The sequence below is a fragment of the Grampus griseus genome, assembly GCF_964374135.1.
Source record: "Grampus griseus genome assembly, chromosome: 1".
In the NCBI taxonomy this organism is placed as follows: domain Eukaryota; kingdom Metazoa; phylum Chordata; class Mammalia; order Artiodactyla; family Delphinidae; genus Grampus; species Grampus griseus.
In genome coordinates, this window is record NC_139017.1 from 35,077,856 (window position 1) to 35,094,119 (window position 16,264).

Genomic DNA, 16,264 nt, shown 5'->3' on the forward strand with positions numbered 1-16,264 from the left:
GATTTGCATGGGGTCACACAGTAAGTAATGAAAAAGTACTAGGTCTAGAATATCTGCCCTGAGAATCCAACTTTCAAAGGGCTATGGGTTTGGGAGCTAGCATTAGCTCTGGCTATCAGATGAATGAATTAATGAAAGAACAAAAATGAATGTACGTCTGAAGGGTGAGTAACTCATGAATTAGCTAGTTTAAGACCATCTCTGTCAGATCTGGTACAAAAGATGTCCAATGAGCTTCTGAATGGTATAAGTTTAACTTCCTAGTTCCCTCTATCCCAAGTCAATTGCCAGAAGGATCCTACTGACCTTTTGCTATTAACTTCTCCCCTCTTGACCCCTTTTCTCTTGTTAAGGGAATTCTAGGGTGGTATTTACCACCTCTTCAAAAGAATCAAAGGAAAACAAAACACACAATAATTTCAAAAAGGCAAAGTCTTTTAAAAAAAATTCTTCCCTCCCCCATCTTTCCCCACCAGCACACACCCTCCAAGCACTACGTGGAGAAGGTATTCTATGACTCAGATTGCTTTTTTTCCCAGGGGCTTTCCAGGAGCAAGCCTGAGGAGGAGTGAGTATAAAAATACAGGACGAGATAAAGCTGGGGGTAGGTGAGAATTTTCTTTTTTTTAATTTAATTTTTTTTTTTGCGGTACGCGGGCCTCTCACTGTTGTGGCCTCTCCCGTTGCGGAGCACAGGCTCCGGACGCGCAGGGCCAGCGGCCATGGCTCACGGGCCCAGCCGCTCCGCGGCATGTGGGATCTTCCCAGACCAGGGCACAAACACGCGTCCCCTGCATCAGCAGGCGGACTCTCAACCACTGCGCCACCAGGGAAGCCCTAATTTAATTTTTTAAACTAATTTTTACTGGAGTAGAGCTGCTTTGAGAATTTTATTCCATCATGATGTGAATGGGTTGTCTATTGCCCTCCTGTGTGAGGAGGGAAGTCTACAGGTCAAAGTCGAGTGGTCCCTCCCCATCCATCCCCACGCCAGCTGTGCACAGGCCATAACCTTGCTACTCACATCTGCCTCATTCCAGAGCCCTGGGATGCAGAAGGACTCCAGAAGGTCACTGCCACACAGCAGCAAGATCCGCAGCTCTGAGGAGGGTGAACAAAGTTAGAAAAGGGAGTGAGTGGAGGCCTGGGAAACATTCAAGTCTCAGCCTTCTTCCCCCGCTGAACACAGAAGTGTCCCATCCTTGGGGCTCCAGAGCCCAGTTCTTCCAGGCACCTCTGCTCACCCCTCCCCCAGGCTCATTTACAGACCACCCTCATTCCCTGCAGGACGAATGCAGCAGAGAGGGAGACTAATTGTCCTGGTTTGCTGGTACTGAGGGGTTTCCAGGATGGGTTTCCATGCTAAGCCAGGATGGCTGGTCACCCAAACAGAGACTGAGCCAGCTACATGCCTAGTGTGAGGTCTAAGGGTCTCTCCTTTGCTCCGTATCAAACCGAAGTGCCCGTGGAGTTTGGTTCCTCTCCTGCTGTGCATTATCTGGGGTTTGTCTCGTCACAAGCACCCGATGTGATGGGGGGCAGGGGACACCGAGTACACCCTCAATTCATCAGCTAGCTCAGCTCATCGGACGTCCTCTCTTTACATGGCCAGTGTCCTCAGCAAAGGGCTTGAGAAGTGAGGCTGCCCCCCACTTTCCTGACTCCCAGGCTTACTTCTTGCTTGTCATTTGTTTTTCTTCCCTCATTAAGCTCACTCTGAATTACCCCAGTGAGGCCACTGTCATTTAAAACAGGCAGCAAACTGACCGGGGCATGAACACTGAGCAACAGGGGGAAAAAGAATCCTGGGATTCTCAGAACCACGTGGGGAGAGACTTCCACCTGGGCTGGGATTCAGGTGGTGCGTCTGGTTCCCTGGCATCCCAGGCCTTTCCATCAAAAGGCTGTGGCTGTGGGTATCTTGCCTGAAACAGTGAGACAGCCCTACTCTGAGCCTTCCAGAGAACGCTGCCACCCTGGACCCTGAGGCCGAGAGATGGGCGGCAGCTCTGCCCGCCTCAGACCCTGTAGCTAGCTCAGGGACCTGACGAGAACTTTCAGGTGCTGAGCTCGCCCTGGCTGCAGGCTGAGTGGAAGGCTGCTGGGCTGGCGACAGACAGTGAGAGCATCTCACGGTCCCAGGTCAGTGCAGCTCATACTCAGGGAGCCCCATGGAGCCCTGGGGTCTTAACTCTTAAATATTCCTGCAGCCTCCCCTCTCCCCTCTCCTCCACGTCACACTGTAGTCTCATGGTCTGTTTATGCGCAGGGACCTTAGTTGATCTTTATATCTCCAGGGCCTGGCAGAGCGACCTGTGCACAGTAGGTGCTCAGGATGTGTTGAATGAGTGAACAACAGACAGGCTGACCGCAGAGGCCATGTGGGCAGGCTGTCTAAGAGCCTTCTGGGCGCTCTGGGATGGCAGTCCGGGATGGCGATTGTGGCCTTGTCTCTTGCAGCATGGAGGCCCTGGTCAATGGTGCCTCCCTCTGTGTTAGGCCACCAGCCTTCGGATGGCTGAGAGGAGCCAGGCTGGGCTCGTTCTGGGATCCCGTTGTTCCCTGTCTCCAGCTTGGAGCCACCCAGAGTTCCAGGTCAGCTCTCTGTTGAAAGGCTGAAGCTCTGTGACTGTGGGCCTAAGAGTCCAGTTAGCTGGCGGCCTCCGGACGCCATGCTGGTCCTCAGCTTCTTCTACATCAGTGGTTCTCCACTGGGGGCGATTTTGCCTCCAGAATTTGGCGATGTCTGGAGACTTTTCTGGTTGTCAAGACCGGAGAGAGGGGTGTGCCACTGTGCTTAGAGGGCAGGAATGCCACTCAGCCGTCTCCACAGCACACAGCAGCCCGCATGACACAGGATCACCTGGTTCCCAGTGTCAACAGTGCCATGGTTGAGAAACCCTGCTCTACAGCCATGGAAATGAATCTCTTTCCTATTCCCAAGCCAGAGACTCACTTTCTCACTTGAAAATAATGTAGGATTATTTTGAAAGCCAGAGCAGATCAAGTTGAAGCGCGGGGTTTCCACCTTTGCTTGCAGCACTGGAACAGATGGATGTGTCACAGGCCAGAGGCCCTGGCAGGGCTTGGGATCCCACGTGTGGCCGCTGGAGGGCAGCAGTGGTTTCTCAGGTTTATCATCTGAGACTAAGGTGCGTGTTTTCAGCCCCTAAGCCTTGGGTCTGGGGCAGGCCCCGGGAGCAGTCAGCTTGTTAAGAAAGTGGAAATGGAGCCATAGGTGCTAACTGAGCTAGGAGAAATGGCTTCTCCCTTCTTGTGAAGCGTGCAAGGGGATTTCAAAAAGGGGACATGTGAGCCAGAGGGCCTCACAGCACAGTGGTCTAGAGGCCAGGCAAGCTCCCTTCCTGGGACCTCCTCTGGGTCCAACTTTCTTCCCCAGTTCAGGATCCAGCGAGCCAGAATCAGCACTCTCCTGCCACACTCTCCTCCCGGGAATCCGGGTTATGCAAAGCCCCAGGCCCTGCAGCCCCTTCCACTCCCCACTGCGCACTGAGGCAGCTGCCACCTGTACCACACGAGGCCACAAATCCATCCAGACTGCTGTGGCCACTCAGCTTTCCTTTCTCTGAAAGAGGAGTAAGATGGGGCTAAGACTAGCCCTGCGCCTCGCAAGGCTGCAGTGAGATGGTAAAGGTGGAGTGCTAGGAGCTAGGAGCGTGGCCGGGTAAACAAACACCCATTGCACTGCCTCTCGGTAGGAGGGGGAACTCCCCAGGGCAGGACAGCCTGATACACGGGCCCTGGGTGCTGGCAAGGTACAGAGATCCCAGCTGAAGCTGGGCCACAATGCATTCTTCCTGGAACAAGGTGTTGGAGGAAAATATACATTGGAATAGAGCTGAAAGTCTGAAGACTGCTCTGAGCTCGGCTGGGCTGGTCGAGAAGACTTCCTCCCCGGGAAGGTAGTTCCTGGCCAGGTGTGGAACCGCAGGGAAGGGGGAGTGCAGGGCTTTGGGGTGTTTGGGGCTGTGGAACCTGGGGTTGCATGCTTCTTCCTGCGGGCTTTGGGAAGCGTCCAGAAAGGCAGGCGCCCTTTCCTGTGGTCCTCAGACAGCCATGTGCTGGTAAATAAAGCCTATTAAAACTTGATAAAAGAATTGGGAAGTGAGGAGTTTTGAGTACTTAATACTTGTTTTGAATACAATGTATTTAACTGTTGCTTAATGTAATTTAATTTTTAGTATAGACTGCGTTTAACCACTGGTTGGTAAGATCCCTGAAAATTTTACAAATGGCCCTAGCGAATAAATACGAACCAACTCAGGTGCACCGCTGCCTGGGATCAGGGGACAGGCCCCAGAGAAGTTCCTTGAAATGACATCACATCTGCTGGGCCTCCTGGGAGAACCCAGTGCCCAGATGCAGCCCCAAACCTCCACCTCTACGAGGGGGTGCCTGGAGCATCTCTGCAGCTCGAGTGGAAGATTAAGCGTGTCAGCTGGACACCAGGCTGCCCCTCATCCTAGAATTTCAAGCATTCCAACTGTCACTGACCCTCCTTGTCACCTGGTAGCTGCATCAGCTCCAGCTCCACTCTTGCTGTCTGCCCTTTACCCGGCTTCAGATACTTGTGTCTCTAACTTATTCTGGAACCTTGGAAAGATCTGTTTCCTGGTTTGTTTCCTAGGGTTGCCCAGGACTCAGCTCACTTCTATGGGGGGTTAGCTCCTTCCCATCCTGACAGCTCCGTGTAACCACCCTCCACCTGCTCTGGCCCGGGGCCTTCACTGCCCTCACACACAGTCGGGGCCTTAGTCTCTACTCAAGGCTGCGGGGGAGGTCACAGGTGTGGCTTTCTGCCCCGTCTCTCCTCATCCTCCAAACGCCGGAATCCTCTGCTGAGGAAGGTAAGGGAGCTCTTCTGCCGCAGGCACAGTGCTCTGGGCAAGAGAAGAGTCTCTCTGGCTGGCAATGAACTCAACTCCCATGACTTCTGAATGAGGGAGAAGAGGCTCTGAAGGGAAAATTGCCAACTGGTCCCATCCTACCTCCTGGGAACCTGCCTGAATCTAGTATGGAGATGTTAAAGGAGAGATAACTAAGAATATGATCTTAGCTTGGGAACAATCAATTATCCCTCTAAGAGCAGACCCTGCTGCAAACACCACCCAGGGTTTGCAAGGCTCTCCCCTCCCCCACTTTGCCCGTGGTGGAGGCCGGTGGCTCCAAATGTTCCCACTTGCCCAGCCCCACTCACCAATCTCCTCGTACCGCATCACTGTGCCCAGATTGGCATTCTCATCTAGGGAGGAAAGAGGAAATGCAGAAGCATCAGGGAACCAACTTCCGCGTACCTGATGCGCGTTCTGTACAAGAGACTCCGCAGAGGGAGAACCCAGGATGGGGTGATTGGGTGGGAGTAGGGACATCTGAGTAGCACAAATGGAAAGCACCGTCCAGCTTAAAATGTAGACAGAGCATCTCCTCAGGCTCCAGAGGCAGGATTCACTGTTCTGGGACTTTCAGTATTGGACAGCCTGGCTGGGTTGCCAATGACGGACACACATGTGCTCTTGCTGAGCGCCTTTTGTTTCCTTCTGTATTTAGGGGAGGCTGGCCACAAGAGCAACTTCCTTGAACCTAGGGTGACAGCCTGTAGTGTCACACGGAGGCGGCCCTCTCCCGTTCAGCGTTCTGGTTCAAAGAACAAGCAAAATTGAGTACGCTGAGATTTTTCACGTGGCAGAATGGAGAGCCCGGGAAAGAAGTGAAGGACAGAGGCTTTACCATGTGCTCTGAGTGTGCACGCCCACACGGGGCACACGGCGTGCAGAGCACCGTGGAGACGCCATCCTGGCCCCCTGCCTCCTCAACCATCCCTCTTGGTTCCTATTCCAGGTTGGAAATTGGAAATCTGAGAAATGGCAGAAGTCAGCCCCAAAGAGTCAAAGGAATGGGGGCTAGACCTTCAGCTCCTCTGCAGAGCCGAATTTGGGGTTTGTAGGAGAAAGAGCCCCAGAGACAGCTATTCTTATCTATGCTGAGTCCTTAGGGGAGCAGCAAAAAAATGGAGAAAATTAAGGAAAGGGCTTGTGTGTTCTTAGCCTCTCAGCAGGAGTGCTGACACTGCCAGAGCTGGGAGGACCTGAGGGAGGATGCTGGGCCTCTGAGAACTCTCAGGCGGATGGACACCTTCTCTAGAGGGAAGGGCCAGAACAGCCCAAGGAGAGGAGAGGAGTGGAAAAGGTCTCCAGGATCCCTGAGCCAGGATGATCACGCCTCTGGGCTCCCATCACACCTTGGCCCTGCAGGCCTGGTAACATCCTCTCTTCTCTCCCAATTCTTGCTCTATAGATGTTCATCCTACAGCAGGTGCTGGGGCTTGTCCGGTGAATGAACAAAGGGAGGAGGGAAAGAAAAGAGGCGGGATTGGTAAAGAAGGTCCTTGCTCCCTTACCCACAAAGGTGAAGCGCTCCACCGGTGGGCGGACACAGCAGATCCGGCTTAGGCTTTCTCCCACCTTTCCCAGGATCTTGGCTATGGGAGAGAGAGCAAGACAGACAGGGACAGACGGAGAGAACCACTCACAACTCACACTCGCGTCAGTCCCACATTTGGGCCACTGTAAACAGTGGGGCTGCACTGGAGGGGCAGGGGTTGGGTCATGGAGGCAGTAGGAGGGTGGAAAGAAAGAACAGAAATATGACAGCCCAAATTCCCTCTTCTCATTCCCAGTCCAAGGCACAAGCATTCTGAGCCCTAGATGGGAATCTATTTTCTGGTCGTGTTTATTACACTGTTGAAAAATTGGAAAATATGGAAGGGGAATATATATAAAAAGGAAAATAGAAAGCACCCATAATTCCACTGCTAGAGATAACCACCACTAAAGTATGCATATATTTTTTATTTTCTTCCATTTTTATTATGTGTATTAATGCAGATATGTCTACGTAACATAAATTGGATCACAGTCTACATTTAGAGGGCCTGTGCCCTGTTTGCATTTTTCATTTTTTAATATCATGTGCATTTCCTCAGCACCCGCAACACTAAACAGTAACACCCAAATCCACAGAGATTCAGCCTGTGGCGAAGAACTCATTTGGAGTAATTTCTGCTGGGCAAAGGCCTTCCTTCCCTTTCAGATGGTGTTTAGAATAATCAGACATCCTACTTTGGCTGAGAAGGATCTGGTTTTCAGTGATCTTTCTGAGCTCTAATCCAGAGAAGTTTTCTGAGCCCCCAGACGTAGCTATGTGCAAACTATGAAATTCTGGCTCATCCTTGTGAATTACCCTATTTATGATAGACTGATAACCAAATAGATTATGGTCTCTAGGCTTGAAAAGTAATACCAGGATCTGTCTCTTGCAATTGGCCTGGAAGAAAATATTAGGAAGAACATGGACCTTGGAATCAGACAGTCCTGAATATGAATTCTGGCTCTTCCACTTTTGAGCTGTGTGACCTTAGGCAAATCACTCACCTTCTCTGAAGCTCAGTTTTCTCTTTGTAAATGGGAATATAATATCTATATCACAGAACTACCACATTAAATGAGAACCCGTGTAAAGCACTGAGCACCGTGCAAGCATATAGTACTAGGTGCTGGGTAAATGTTGGGGGACCCCTGCTCTTTGTCAGTGAAGGGACGGCTAAGAGTGTGGGACTCTGGCTGCAGACTGTCTGGGTTTGACTCCTGGCCCTGCTACTTCCTTACTGTGTGACCTTGGCAAGATCCTCAACCTCCTTAGAAAAGGCAGAGAAAAATGCTGCCTTTTGTCTTTAATTCCCACTTAAGGCAATCATATTTATATTAAAATGTACACCATCACCCCGTCTCTCTCTGTCTCTGCTCCTGTCTCTATTATTGTGACTATTTCTCTCTGATGTCCTACATTAAGAGTTCTCAAAGTATGGCCCCTGGACCAGAGCATCAGCATTGACTTTTTAAAAATGCAAATTCTCTTCCTTCTTCCAGACCCACTGAATCAAATTCTGGGGCAGCGCGTAGCGATCTGGATTTTAACGAGCCCTCCAGGCGATTCCGAAGTTTGAGAGCCACTGCTCTACACCAATGTTCCCCTACCTGCAGTGGGCTTGGTGGGCACATTGCTGTTCTGGTAAATGGGCTGGGAGGTCTCATTTTGGGGCTGTCCAATCACAGGCGTCATGGAGGGTGTGTTGACATTGGAGAGGATGCAGCCAGTCACCCGCTGGGGGAAGGAAGAAGGGCAGAGTCAGTGTCGTTAGCCCAGGAGACTTATGAAAGCCTTTCCCAGTTATCTCCAAACGCTCATCTGCTTGTGCATCATGGTGAGGTGTCCTGGAACTGAGAAAGAGGACTGGAGGTGGGTTCTAGATCCAGCCACACCCTGTGACCACACTAGGCTAGCAGGAGGTGAGAAACGCGTGGGATGTGTTGTTTCACAGACCTGGGGTCAAATTTGAGCTCTGCCCCCTTCTGGCTGTGAGACCTTGGATAGTTACCTGCTCTGGAACCTCAGCTCAAGAGCCTAACAGAGAGAGGCAAAAGAGCCACCCTTCTGGGCTGCAGCAGGACTACACGAGCGAGCATACACAGAGCGCCTTTGGAGCATCTGGCTCCTGGCAGGAACTTTGTACATGCTGTGACCTTCTGTGGAACATGCATGCCTGCCCTCCCTGCCTGCTTCGTGGGGCTCAAATGAGGTCATGTCTGCAAAAGGGCTGTGCAAGCTTGGGAAAGGTCGTGCAAACACCAGGCGCTATCACCACCTGCCGCCTCTCCAGGCCAGAGACGCGAATGACAGGGCCAAGCTGGGGAGCAGTGCCAGGCGGAGCAGGGTGTGTTTGTGCTGCAGGAAGAGGGCGGCGTTCTGGGAACTCTTGCGCCTGCTCAGAGGGTGAATACACATTCCAGAGCCAATCGGAAATTCTATGTGTATTATCCATTGTCCTGTGTTATCTGGCCTGCTGCTCCTCTCTAGTGCTACAGAAAACACAGAGCTGATAACGCAGCATTCTTCACAGCTGACCCAGAAGCAACCCCCCTTGCCCGCGGGGAGTGGAACTATTGGGCAACAGAGGAACAAAGCGTGAATTTTCAATCTGTTTAGCTTCGTAGGGCTGTTGCTTATTCAAGGTCCCTTCCCTGAAAGCCAGCTTCCCCTCAATCCCTGGCCCACCACCCTTTCTGGATTATTGAGTCCAGCTGCCAGAGGACACCAAGTCCCAGGACTGGGGTGACCCTCCAAAGGCGTCTTCCGCACATCACCGTGCAGGCAGAGCAGAACGTGAGTCCTTCCAAGCCCTGGAAGGGCAGGCGTTTGTCTTGTGGGGTGACCTGTCACTTCTGCGATGTTCCTGACAGGAGATGGTCACGACAGCAAGCAGCCACAGGTGGGAGCCGGCTGAGGTTGGGGACCACAGCATCTTCTCAGCCTGCTTTGTGGGATTCTCCGTCCGGCTGCGGCTGGTGGGGTGGAAGGGACAGTCTGCCTCCTTTTTATTATGATTTCACATCCAGAAAAGAACACGCCACATTCTCATTAAATAACCGGTCTGGTAGCTGAGGATTTTCTTCTTCTTGCCGCATGCATCATTTGTCCCATTCGACTTGCTCTATGCTGGAGAAGAAAAGTGCTGGCCACCTGCCCCGCTCTGCCCTCCACAGGCTCCCACATTCTCAAAGCCTTGCATCACCTATGAAGCCCCATGTCTCTCTCTCCAACAGGTCCACTCTCCATGCCAGGAACACCGGCCTGATGCTGGGACCGGGGAGACTGGGAGTTAACAAGCAGCTCCAAGCTCCCACTCCAAGGCGGGAGGCCATCAGGACTGGCATTCTTTGCCGGCCTGTGAGCATCACTGCAACAGCTGTGGGTCGTTGGCCAAGCATCTCGGGCCCAGACTCATGCTTCCGGGCCTGAGTAACAGAGGGAGGGCTCGGGAAGCCCAGACATTTAGACAGCAAAACAGCAGCCAGGCTTTCTGGCCGGTAGAGCCAGGGCTCAGGCATGCCTGCGGGGCCCCTGACTCCTCCCTTCCATCATGCAGCCTGAGGCTCCTGGGTGAAGAGAAGGTGCACAGGCCCCCAGTGTGAAGCCACTGAGATTTAAAGGATGTCTGCGAATCTTAGCGTCTCCTGACGGATACGTCCTTATACAGTAAGATGGGATGTCTTTTATTACTGCTGTTGTTGAGACAAGCCCAGAGGAGCAAGCGAGGGCCACCCTACATCAGAGTCCTTCCAAAGGGACCAGGGAAGACTCGGAATGTGTGTGAAGGGTTCTGAAAGCAGAAAGCAAGGAGATGGGTTTTCTTCAATTCCATGGGGGAAAAGCTTATTAGATGAAGCAACAGCCAGCTAGTCCTCTCCACTTCTCTTGCTCTTGACATCCCGGATGGTCTGCAGCCCCAGAATTCCACATCTGTTCAAACAAAGCACTGTGCACAGCAGGTGGAGAGCGGGGGCATTGGGGCTGCTGGCAGCTCCCCAAGGAGAAGATTCTGAAAGGCCCCTCTGACAGCAAACACAGATGCGATGGCGGCGGCCCCTGTGTCAGGATGATACCCTTCTGATCCTTGTTTGGGGCTGGGGAGGGCTGTGCATCAGGGTCAGCGGAGGCAAGGAGGATGGATTGCGGCTCGTCTTGGTGGGTCAGGCTTCTTGCTATTGACGGCACCGCTTTTCACCCCCGCACGGTGGGAGTCGATGGGTTGCTATCGATCTGTGAAGGGCGCTTTCTGCACACGCTGACTGGTGCTGCTGGCTGGCGAGGAACCTGTGCTTACCTAGCAACCAGCTCCTCGTCACTGCACACGGCCACAAGCCCTAGGCAGCCATCTGTGTGGGCTAGGCAGTCACTGTGTGTCCTCAGATACCCTGGTTCACCTCTCTGTGCTCCCTTTTACCCACAAATAAAACAGAGATGAGGGCTTCCCTGGTGGCGCAGTGGTTGGGAGTCCGCCTGCCGATGCGGAAGACGCGGGTTCGTGCCCCGGTCTGGGAAGATCCCACGTGCCGCGGAGCGGCTGGGCCCGTGAGCCATGGCTGCTGAGCCTGCGCGTCCAGAGCCTGTGCTCCACAACGGGAGAGGCCACAACAGTGAGAGGCCCGTGTACCGCAAAAAAAACCAAAAAAAAAAAAACAGATGAGAACACTGTCTGCCCGTGGACTCCTGTGAGGAGGAATGAGTGTGCATGACAGTATGACGCCTGCGGGTATGAAGTACGGCAGTAGCGGAACCTACGCTGGGGTAAGAGGACCAATGGGTCCCCAGGAGGTGTGGCAGGAGGACCTGGCTGCTTGTAACTTTGCCCAGTGCCCTTCTCTCCTCCTTTCTTTGCTCGCTTCTCCTTCTCTCCTCACTTTCTGAAGCTTTCCAGCTGTGGTCTCCTGAATCCCACCTTGAACTTACTGCCAGAAGATGAAAACTGCCCCAAGTCATATCGAGGAGGGGGACAAGGCAGGAAGCAGCCTCTGGCGCTGCTCTGGGTCCCTAATTCACTGCCCTCCGTGGTGCTGCTCAGAGCCTGGTCTCCCCCACCGCTGGCGGAGAAGCAGGAAACAACAGGTCAGTAGGCCAGCAGCATCCTTTCCTTGGCCTGCCCGGCTTCCGTGGTCCACCCAACCCTACGCCTGGCCCAGCTTACCTTCATGAGGTCCCGATGGTGTTCGAGGACGCTGCAGGTTGTCTGCCAGGTGTCCTGATAGCACTCCCACGGGTCCACCCTGACAATAGGAAAGATGTTTCCCTTGGTTTCCATTCTCACACTCTTTGCTTATTGGTTCCTTCCAATGACATGGCTCAAAAAGCTTAGCAGACCTGGTCATACCAAGTACTTAGACCTCGAATCAGGTAAAACATGGGCTTGAAACACCTTCCTGAGCCTCAGTTTCCCCACTGTGAAATGAGAGGAGTTTGACACAGGCTTACATGAACAGTTGCTGGTACTGGTCTGGCCAGGTTTAATATCAGCACCAGACCTTCCCAACTGTGGGGCTTTGGGAAAGTTATGTGCTTTTTTGGTGCTCACTTTCCCGTCTGTAAAATGGGAATAACAATAATAACTCTCTTGCGGGGTTGTTAGAAGGGGTCAATGAGTTTTCTATGCAAAGTGCTTAGTATAGTGTCTTGCTCTTATTCTTACCTGCAAAATGGGAATTCTCCTCTGGACCTTATAGGACTGTGATAAGAATGAAATGAGCCAGGCCCTCATCAAGTGGCGACTGCAGTTACCTGAACTGGGGAATCTGCCCATGTCTGACTCCCTGTGCAGCGGGGTGCCCTGTGGGCTTGGAGGTGGGCACGGCAGCCAGACCGGAACGTACAGCCCCGCAGACTGGCCAACCCCTGCTGCACACGGGATGTGAAGTGAGCAGGGGTCCAGCCCCTGACGGATGCAGCACTCGGGCTTAATCACCAACTTAATGAGCTGCTAAATTGGTACGTTCCTCAAACCCGTCCTTAGCAGTTGAGCATTCCCTCCCTAGCCCCACCTCACAGCACACCTAAGGTTTCCAGAGATGAGATCTCGTGAACTGAAAACACTTAGCGACCCAGCTTGCCCTGAGCCCCCAGATCCCTGACCACCCTCCCCCCTGAGATGGGCAGACACCTGACCTGGCTAAACAGGCTCCCCCATGTCCAGGGACTCTGCGCACCCATGCCCCATCTCTAGAGCTATCTCCAAGCCTCTCTGGTGACCTCAATTCGCGGAATTCTGATTTTCCCAGGGCCTGGAGCAGTGCAGGGCAGGCAGTAAGTGCTCAGTGAATATTTGTTGAATGAATGAGGGAGTTATTTCAGAATCTTCTAATCACATACAAGCAGTAACAGTCTCCTGTTCAGTATTTCCCCCACTGGACCCCATTTTCCCCGGAGATCATGAGGTGCTGTGCTAAGAGGCTCCATTTCTACCCTGACTTGACCACAGATGTGCTGTTCCCTCTCAAACTCCTTGACTTCTCCTGAGCTGTCTCCCAACCTCACCTCTGTCTCGGGGGGGAGGGAGGGGATGAGAAAGTCTGTAAAGGGCATGCACTGCTCACACAAATCACTGCGCACGAATGGCACGGATCACTATTCAACTGTTATTGTTGCTTTCCTTCACTGTTCCCATTTCCACCCACCCCATCTCTTTCCCGCTAACTCTCTGCATCCCTCATTCTGAGGTCAGCGGCCCTTCATTTCTCTCCTTTTCTGGAAACCTCTAGGTGCTGCTTATTTTTCCACGGCGGGGGCGGGGGGGGAACACAATACAAATGGTGTATTGTTATTTTTTTAAAAAACGTCATCTTCTCATGCAAATTATAACTGTAGGAGCTTTGGGGGGCATAATTAGCATAATTAGTGGAGGTTTGCTTTAATTACACTGCAAGCACAGTGGATAATGGTGTCTGCCATCTTAGAACTGTGCAGGGACCGTCTGAGGGAAAGGCTGTGAGCGCTTGGACCTGCCCCCACCCCCACCCCGCCCCACACCTCTGTCCCACTGTCATCGTGGGACCCTAGGAAGCCTGAACAGGAATGGAAAATAGCCAAAGCCGGGGGACCTTCCCTGAAAGGTAGTGGCAGCTCATGGAAGTGAGTACGGATGGAAGTAGAGAGGCATCTCGGATTTTCTGGCCCTGCCTCACCCCAGTCCCAATGATGTTTGTGGAAGCTCTGAGCATACTCCTGAATCCAAACGTGCCAGAGCAGATGAAACACCAAAAGCTCCCTCTTTAGTTCCCCAGGCTGTATAAATTGGTTAAAAAATAAAGTCATCAGGCCACCCCAGAATGCTTACGTTATTATCGCCTGCATGCGGTTAATCTCTCCCCTGGCCTCCCCACTCCTGTGGGGACTCTTCCTTTTCTCCACCCATTCCCAGGGTGTCCCTGGGCCACCCACCTCTGGCATCATCAGGCCAGCCCTACCTGATCCAGTCGGAATTCTGGACGGCCAGCTGACACATGATGAGACGGTGCCGGCTCGACACAAGGCCCTGGGAAGCAACAGAGCAGTTGTTGGGAGGCTCACTCTGCTCCCCACAGACTCCCTAAGACTCCATCCCAAGCCAGCCCATTATAAAAGTGCAGCATTTTTCAGTGCTGACAGAGAATGAAGGTGTGACCCCTCCACATGTCCCCCTGCTACACACAAGCGTAGAGTGGCAGGGTGGGTGGGAGGGAAAGAATGGAGGGTGTGTGCAGTATACTCTCCTCCCCCATCAGGGTCAGAGGTGAGCCTCCACTGATGAAGAAGCCAGTGTGTACCCAGCACAGAGAGGAGACGTAACGTGGTGAGTGTTGCCTTGTTTCCCGGGTCCATCTGGCTGGGTCCCTTCCCCAGAGCCCATCAAGTTGTATCTGGGAGAGGGGGTTGAGGTCTGGGAGGGCTTCTAGATTTTCTGGGATGTGTGACAGGGAGGGAGGGGCAGGGAAATGAATTTTAAATCCGATTATAGGAGGCATAGGCCTTTTTCTCCTAAAATCCCAGGAAAGACTGCCCAGCCCATAACCAGCCCCCAGTTTGGCATCCGTGCCGAGTCACATGGCATGGATGAGTTCTGACTGGGCCTGGTTGCTGGCAGCTGTTCCTCCCAGCTGCTGCCCAACCCCCATTCGCTCAGGTCTGACTGTGGTCCAGAGATGGGAAGCAGGACACCTGCTAATGGGTGTTTTGCGTTTCCAGGAATTGTAGATGGCAGTGGAGCAGTTTTACATCAGAGGAACCATCGGGTCAGGAAGGGGGGTTAGGGAGGAGAGGGGCAAAGGAGGAACCCACCTGTTTTCCATAGGAGTCATGGACAGGAGACACAATCCCACCAATGACAATAAACCTTCCAGTTTTGTGTAGATAATCTCTGGCTCTTTCTAATTAAGAGAAGAAAACCTCACATTATTAAAGAGGAAAGGTGTGGATTAGAGGTGATCATTGAAATCAGTACGTTCAGCTCTGTAAGGCTCATTTCCCATCTTTCTTGCCATTTAAATAGAAAGTGCGGACTTTCAAAGCAAACACTGGTGATTCAAGAGGTTATGGAACCAGATTTCAGCCCCCAAAGCAAAAGGATTTAGAAGTCAAGGGGATCAATCCAGGTTTAAAGGTCCAGTGCTGGACTAGCTCAGAGAGATTTAAAACAAGCACCTCACTCAAAGCCAAAGGAGCAACTGATTGGAATTAACCATTATGATCACAAGCGGAAATTATTCCGAAGTGAAGGAGTCATTTTTTAAAAAGAAAAAAGAAGAAGCTTTCTTATGATATGAAAGGTGGGCTGACTGCCTCATGGAGTTACTCAGAAGAGGAAAATCACCAAAGCAAACTTAAAGGGCCTTCTACATAATTAGGGAGAATTAACAATCAGACCAGAAAACCAACATTACAGTTGGTTGAGAAAAGTTCGGCCAGAGAAAAGCCTTTTTTTTCTGCTGAAAAAAAGTCATGATGTTGCTTTTTCAAATTTACCAGACAAGCCCAATTTCATTTGCATGAGACAATTTAGCAAACTAAGAAGTGATGAAGATTTTGGTTCTGTCTTTCTTCTAAGGTGGTTCGTTGTACAAATCCAACAGGTCCGGAGCTACCACAGCTGAGGGAAGGTGGTGTGGATTTACTGTGTAGGTGAGAGATTCTGTAAGGGAACAGGGGCTTGGGTAGCAAAACTGGCTGTATAGTTTACAAGCAAGCTTCCAGGATCACCCTGCTTGCTCTCTTAAAAATTTTAATTCTCACCACATTTGCCTCTTTTTTTTCTTTCGATGTGAAATCTCTTAAAGTTTTTTTAAGAAAGTAATTAATAAACTTTATTTTTTTAGTACAGTTTTAGATTTACAGAATAATTAAGCAGATAGTACATAGAGTTCTATGTATTCAGTCCCCCCATCTTCCAACCTCCCCCCCCACACCCCATTTCCCCTGTTATTACTATCTTGCATTAGTGGGGTATAATTTTTACATTTGATAGGCCCGTATTGACCCATTATTATTAACTATAGGACATAGTTTACATTGAGATTCACTCTTTGTGTTGTATGGTTCTGCGGGTTTTGACAAATACATAATGATATGTGTCCACATTGGTTTCATAGCGAATAGTTTCTCCACGCTCAAAATCCACTGTGCTCTCTACCTATTCATCTCTCTCCCTCCTTCCAACCGCTGGTAACCACTGATCTTTTTACTATCTCTATAGTTTTGTCTTTCTCAAAATGCCAAATAGTTGGAATCACACACTATGTAGCCTCTTCAGACTGGCTTCTTTCACTTAACAATTCATATTTAAGGTTCCTCCATGTCTTTTCCTGGCCTGATAACTCATTTCTTT

General features: G+C 51.5%; 1 protein-coding gene across 1 annotated transcript in view; it reads right to left on the reverse strand.

Moving 5' to 3' along the window:
• Window positions 1–16,264, reverse strand: part of NMNAT2 (nicotinamide nucleotide adenylyltransferase 2) — a 202,133-nt gene that overhangs the window by 22,520 nt on the left and 163,349 nt on the right. Inside the window, exons 6-12 of the mRNA XM_082663533.1 lie at window positions 14,722–14,810; window positions 13,872–13,939; window positions 11,603–11,681; window positions 8,055–8,181; window positions 6,419–6,499; window positions 5,219–5,263; window positions 1,025–1,101 (exon numbers count right to left, since the gene is read on the reverse strand). Coding sequence (XP_082519659.1) covers window positions 1,025–1,101; window positions 5,219–5,263; window positions 6,419–6,499; window positions 8,055–8,181; window positions 11,603–11,681; window positions 13,872–13,939; window positions 14,722–14,810 — 566 coding nt within the window. The remainder of the gene's footprint in view (window positions 1–1,024; window positions 1,102–5,218; window positions 5,264–6,418; window positions 6,500–8,054; window positions 8,182–11,602; window positions 11,682–13,871; window positions 13,940–14,721; window positions 14,811–16,264) is intronic.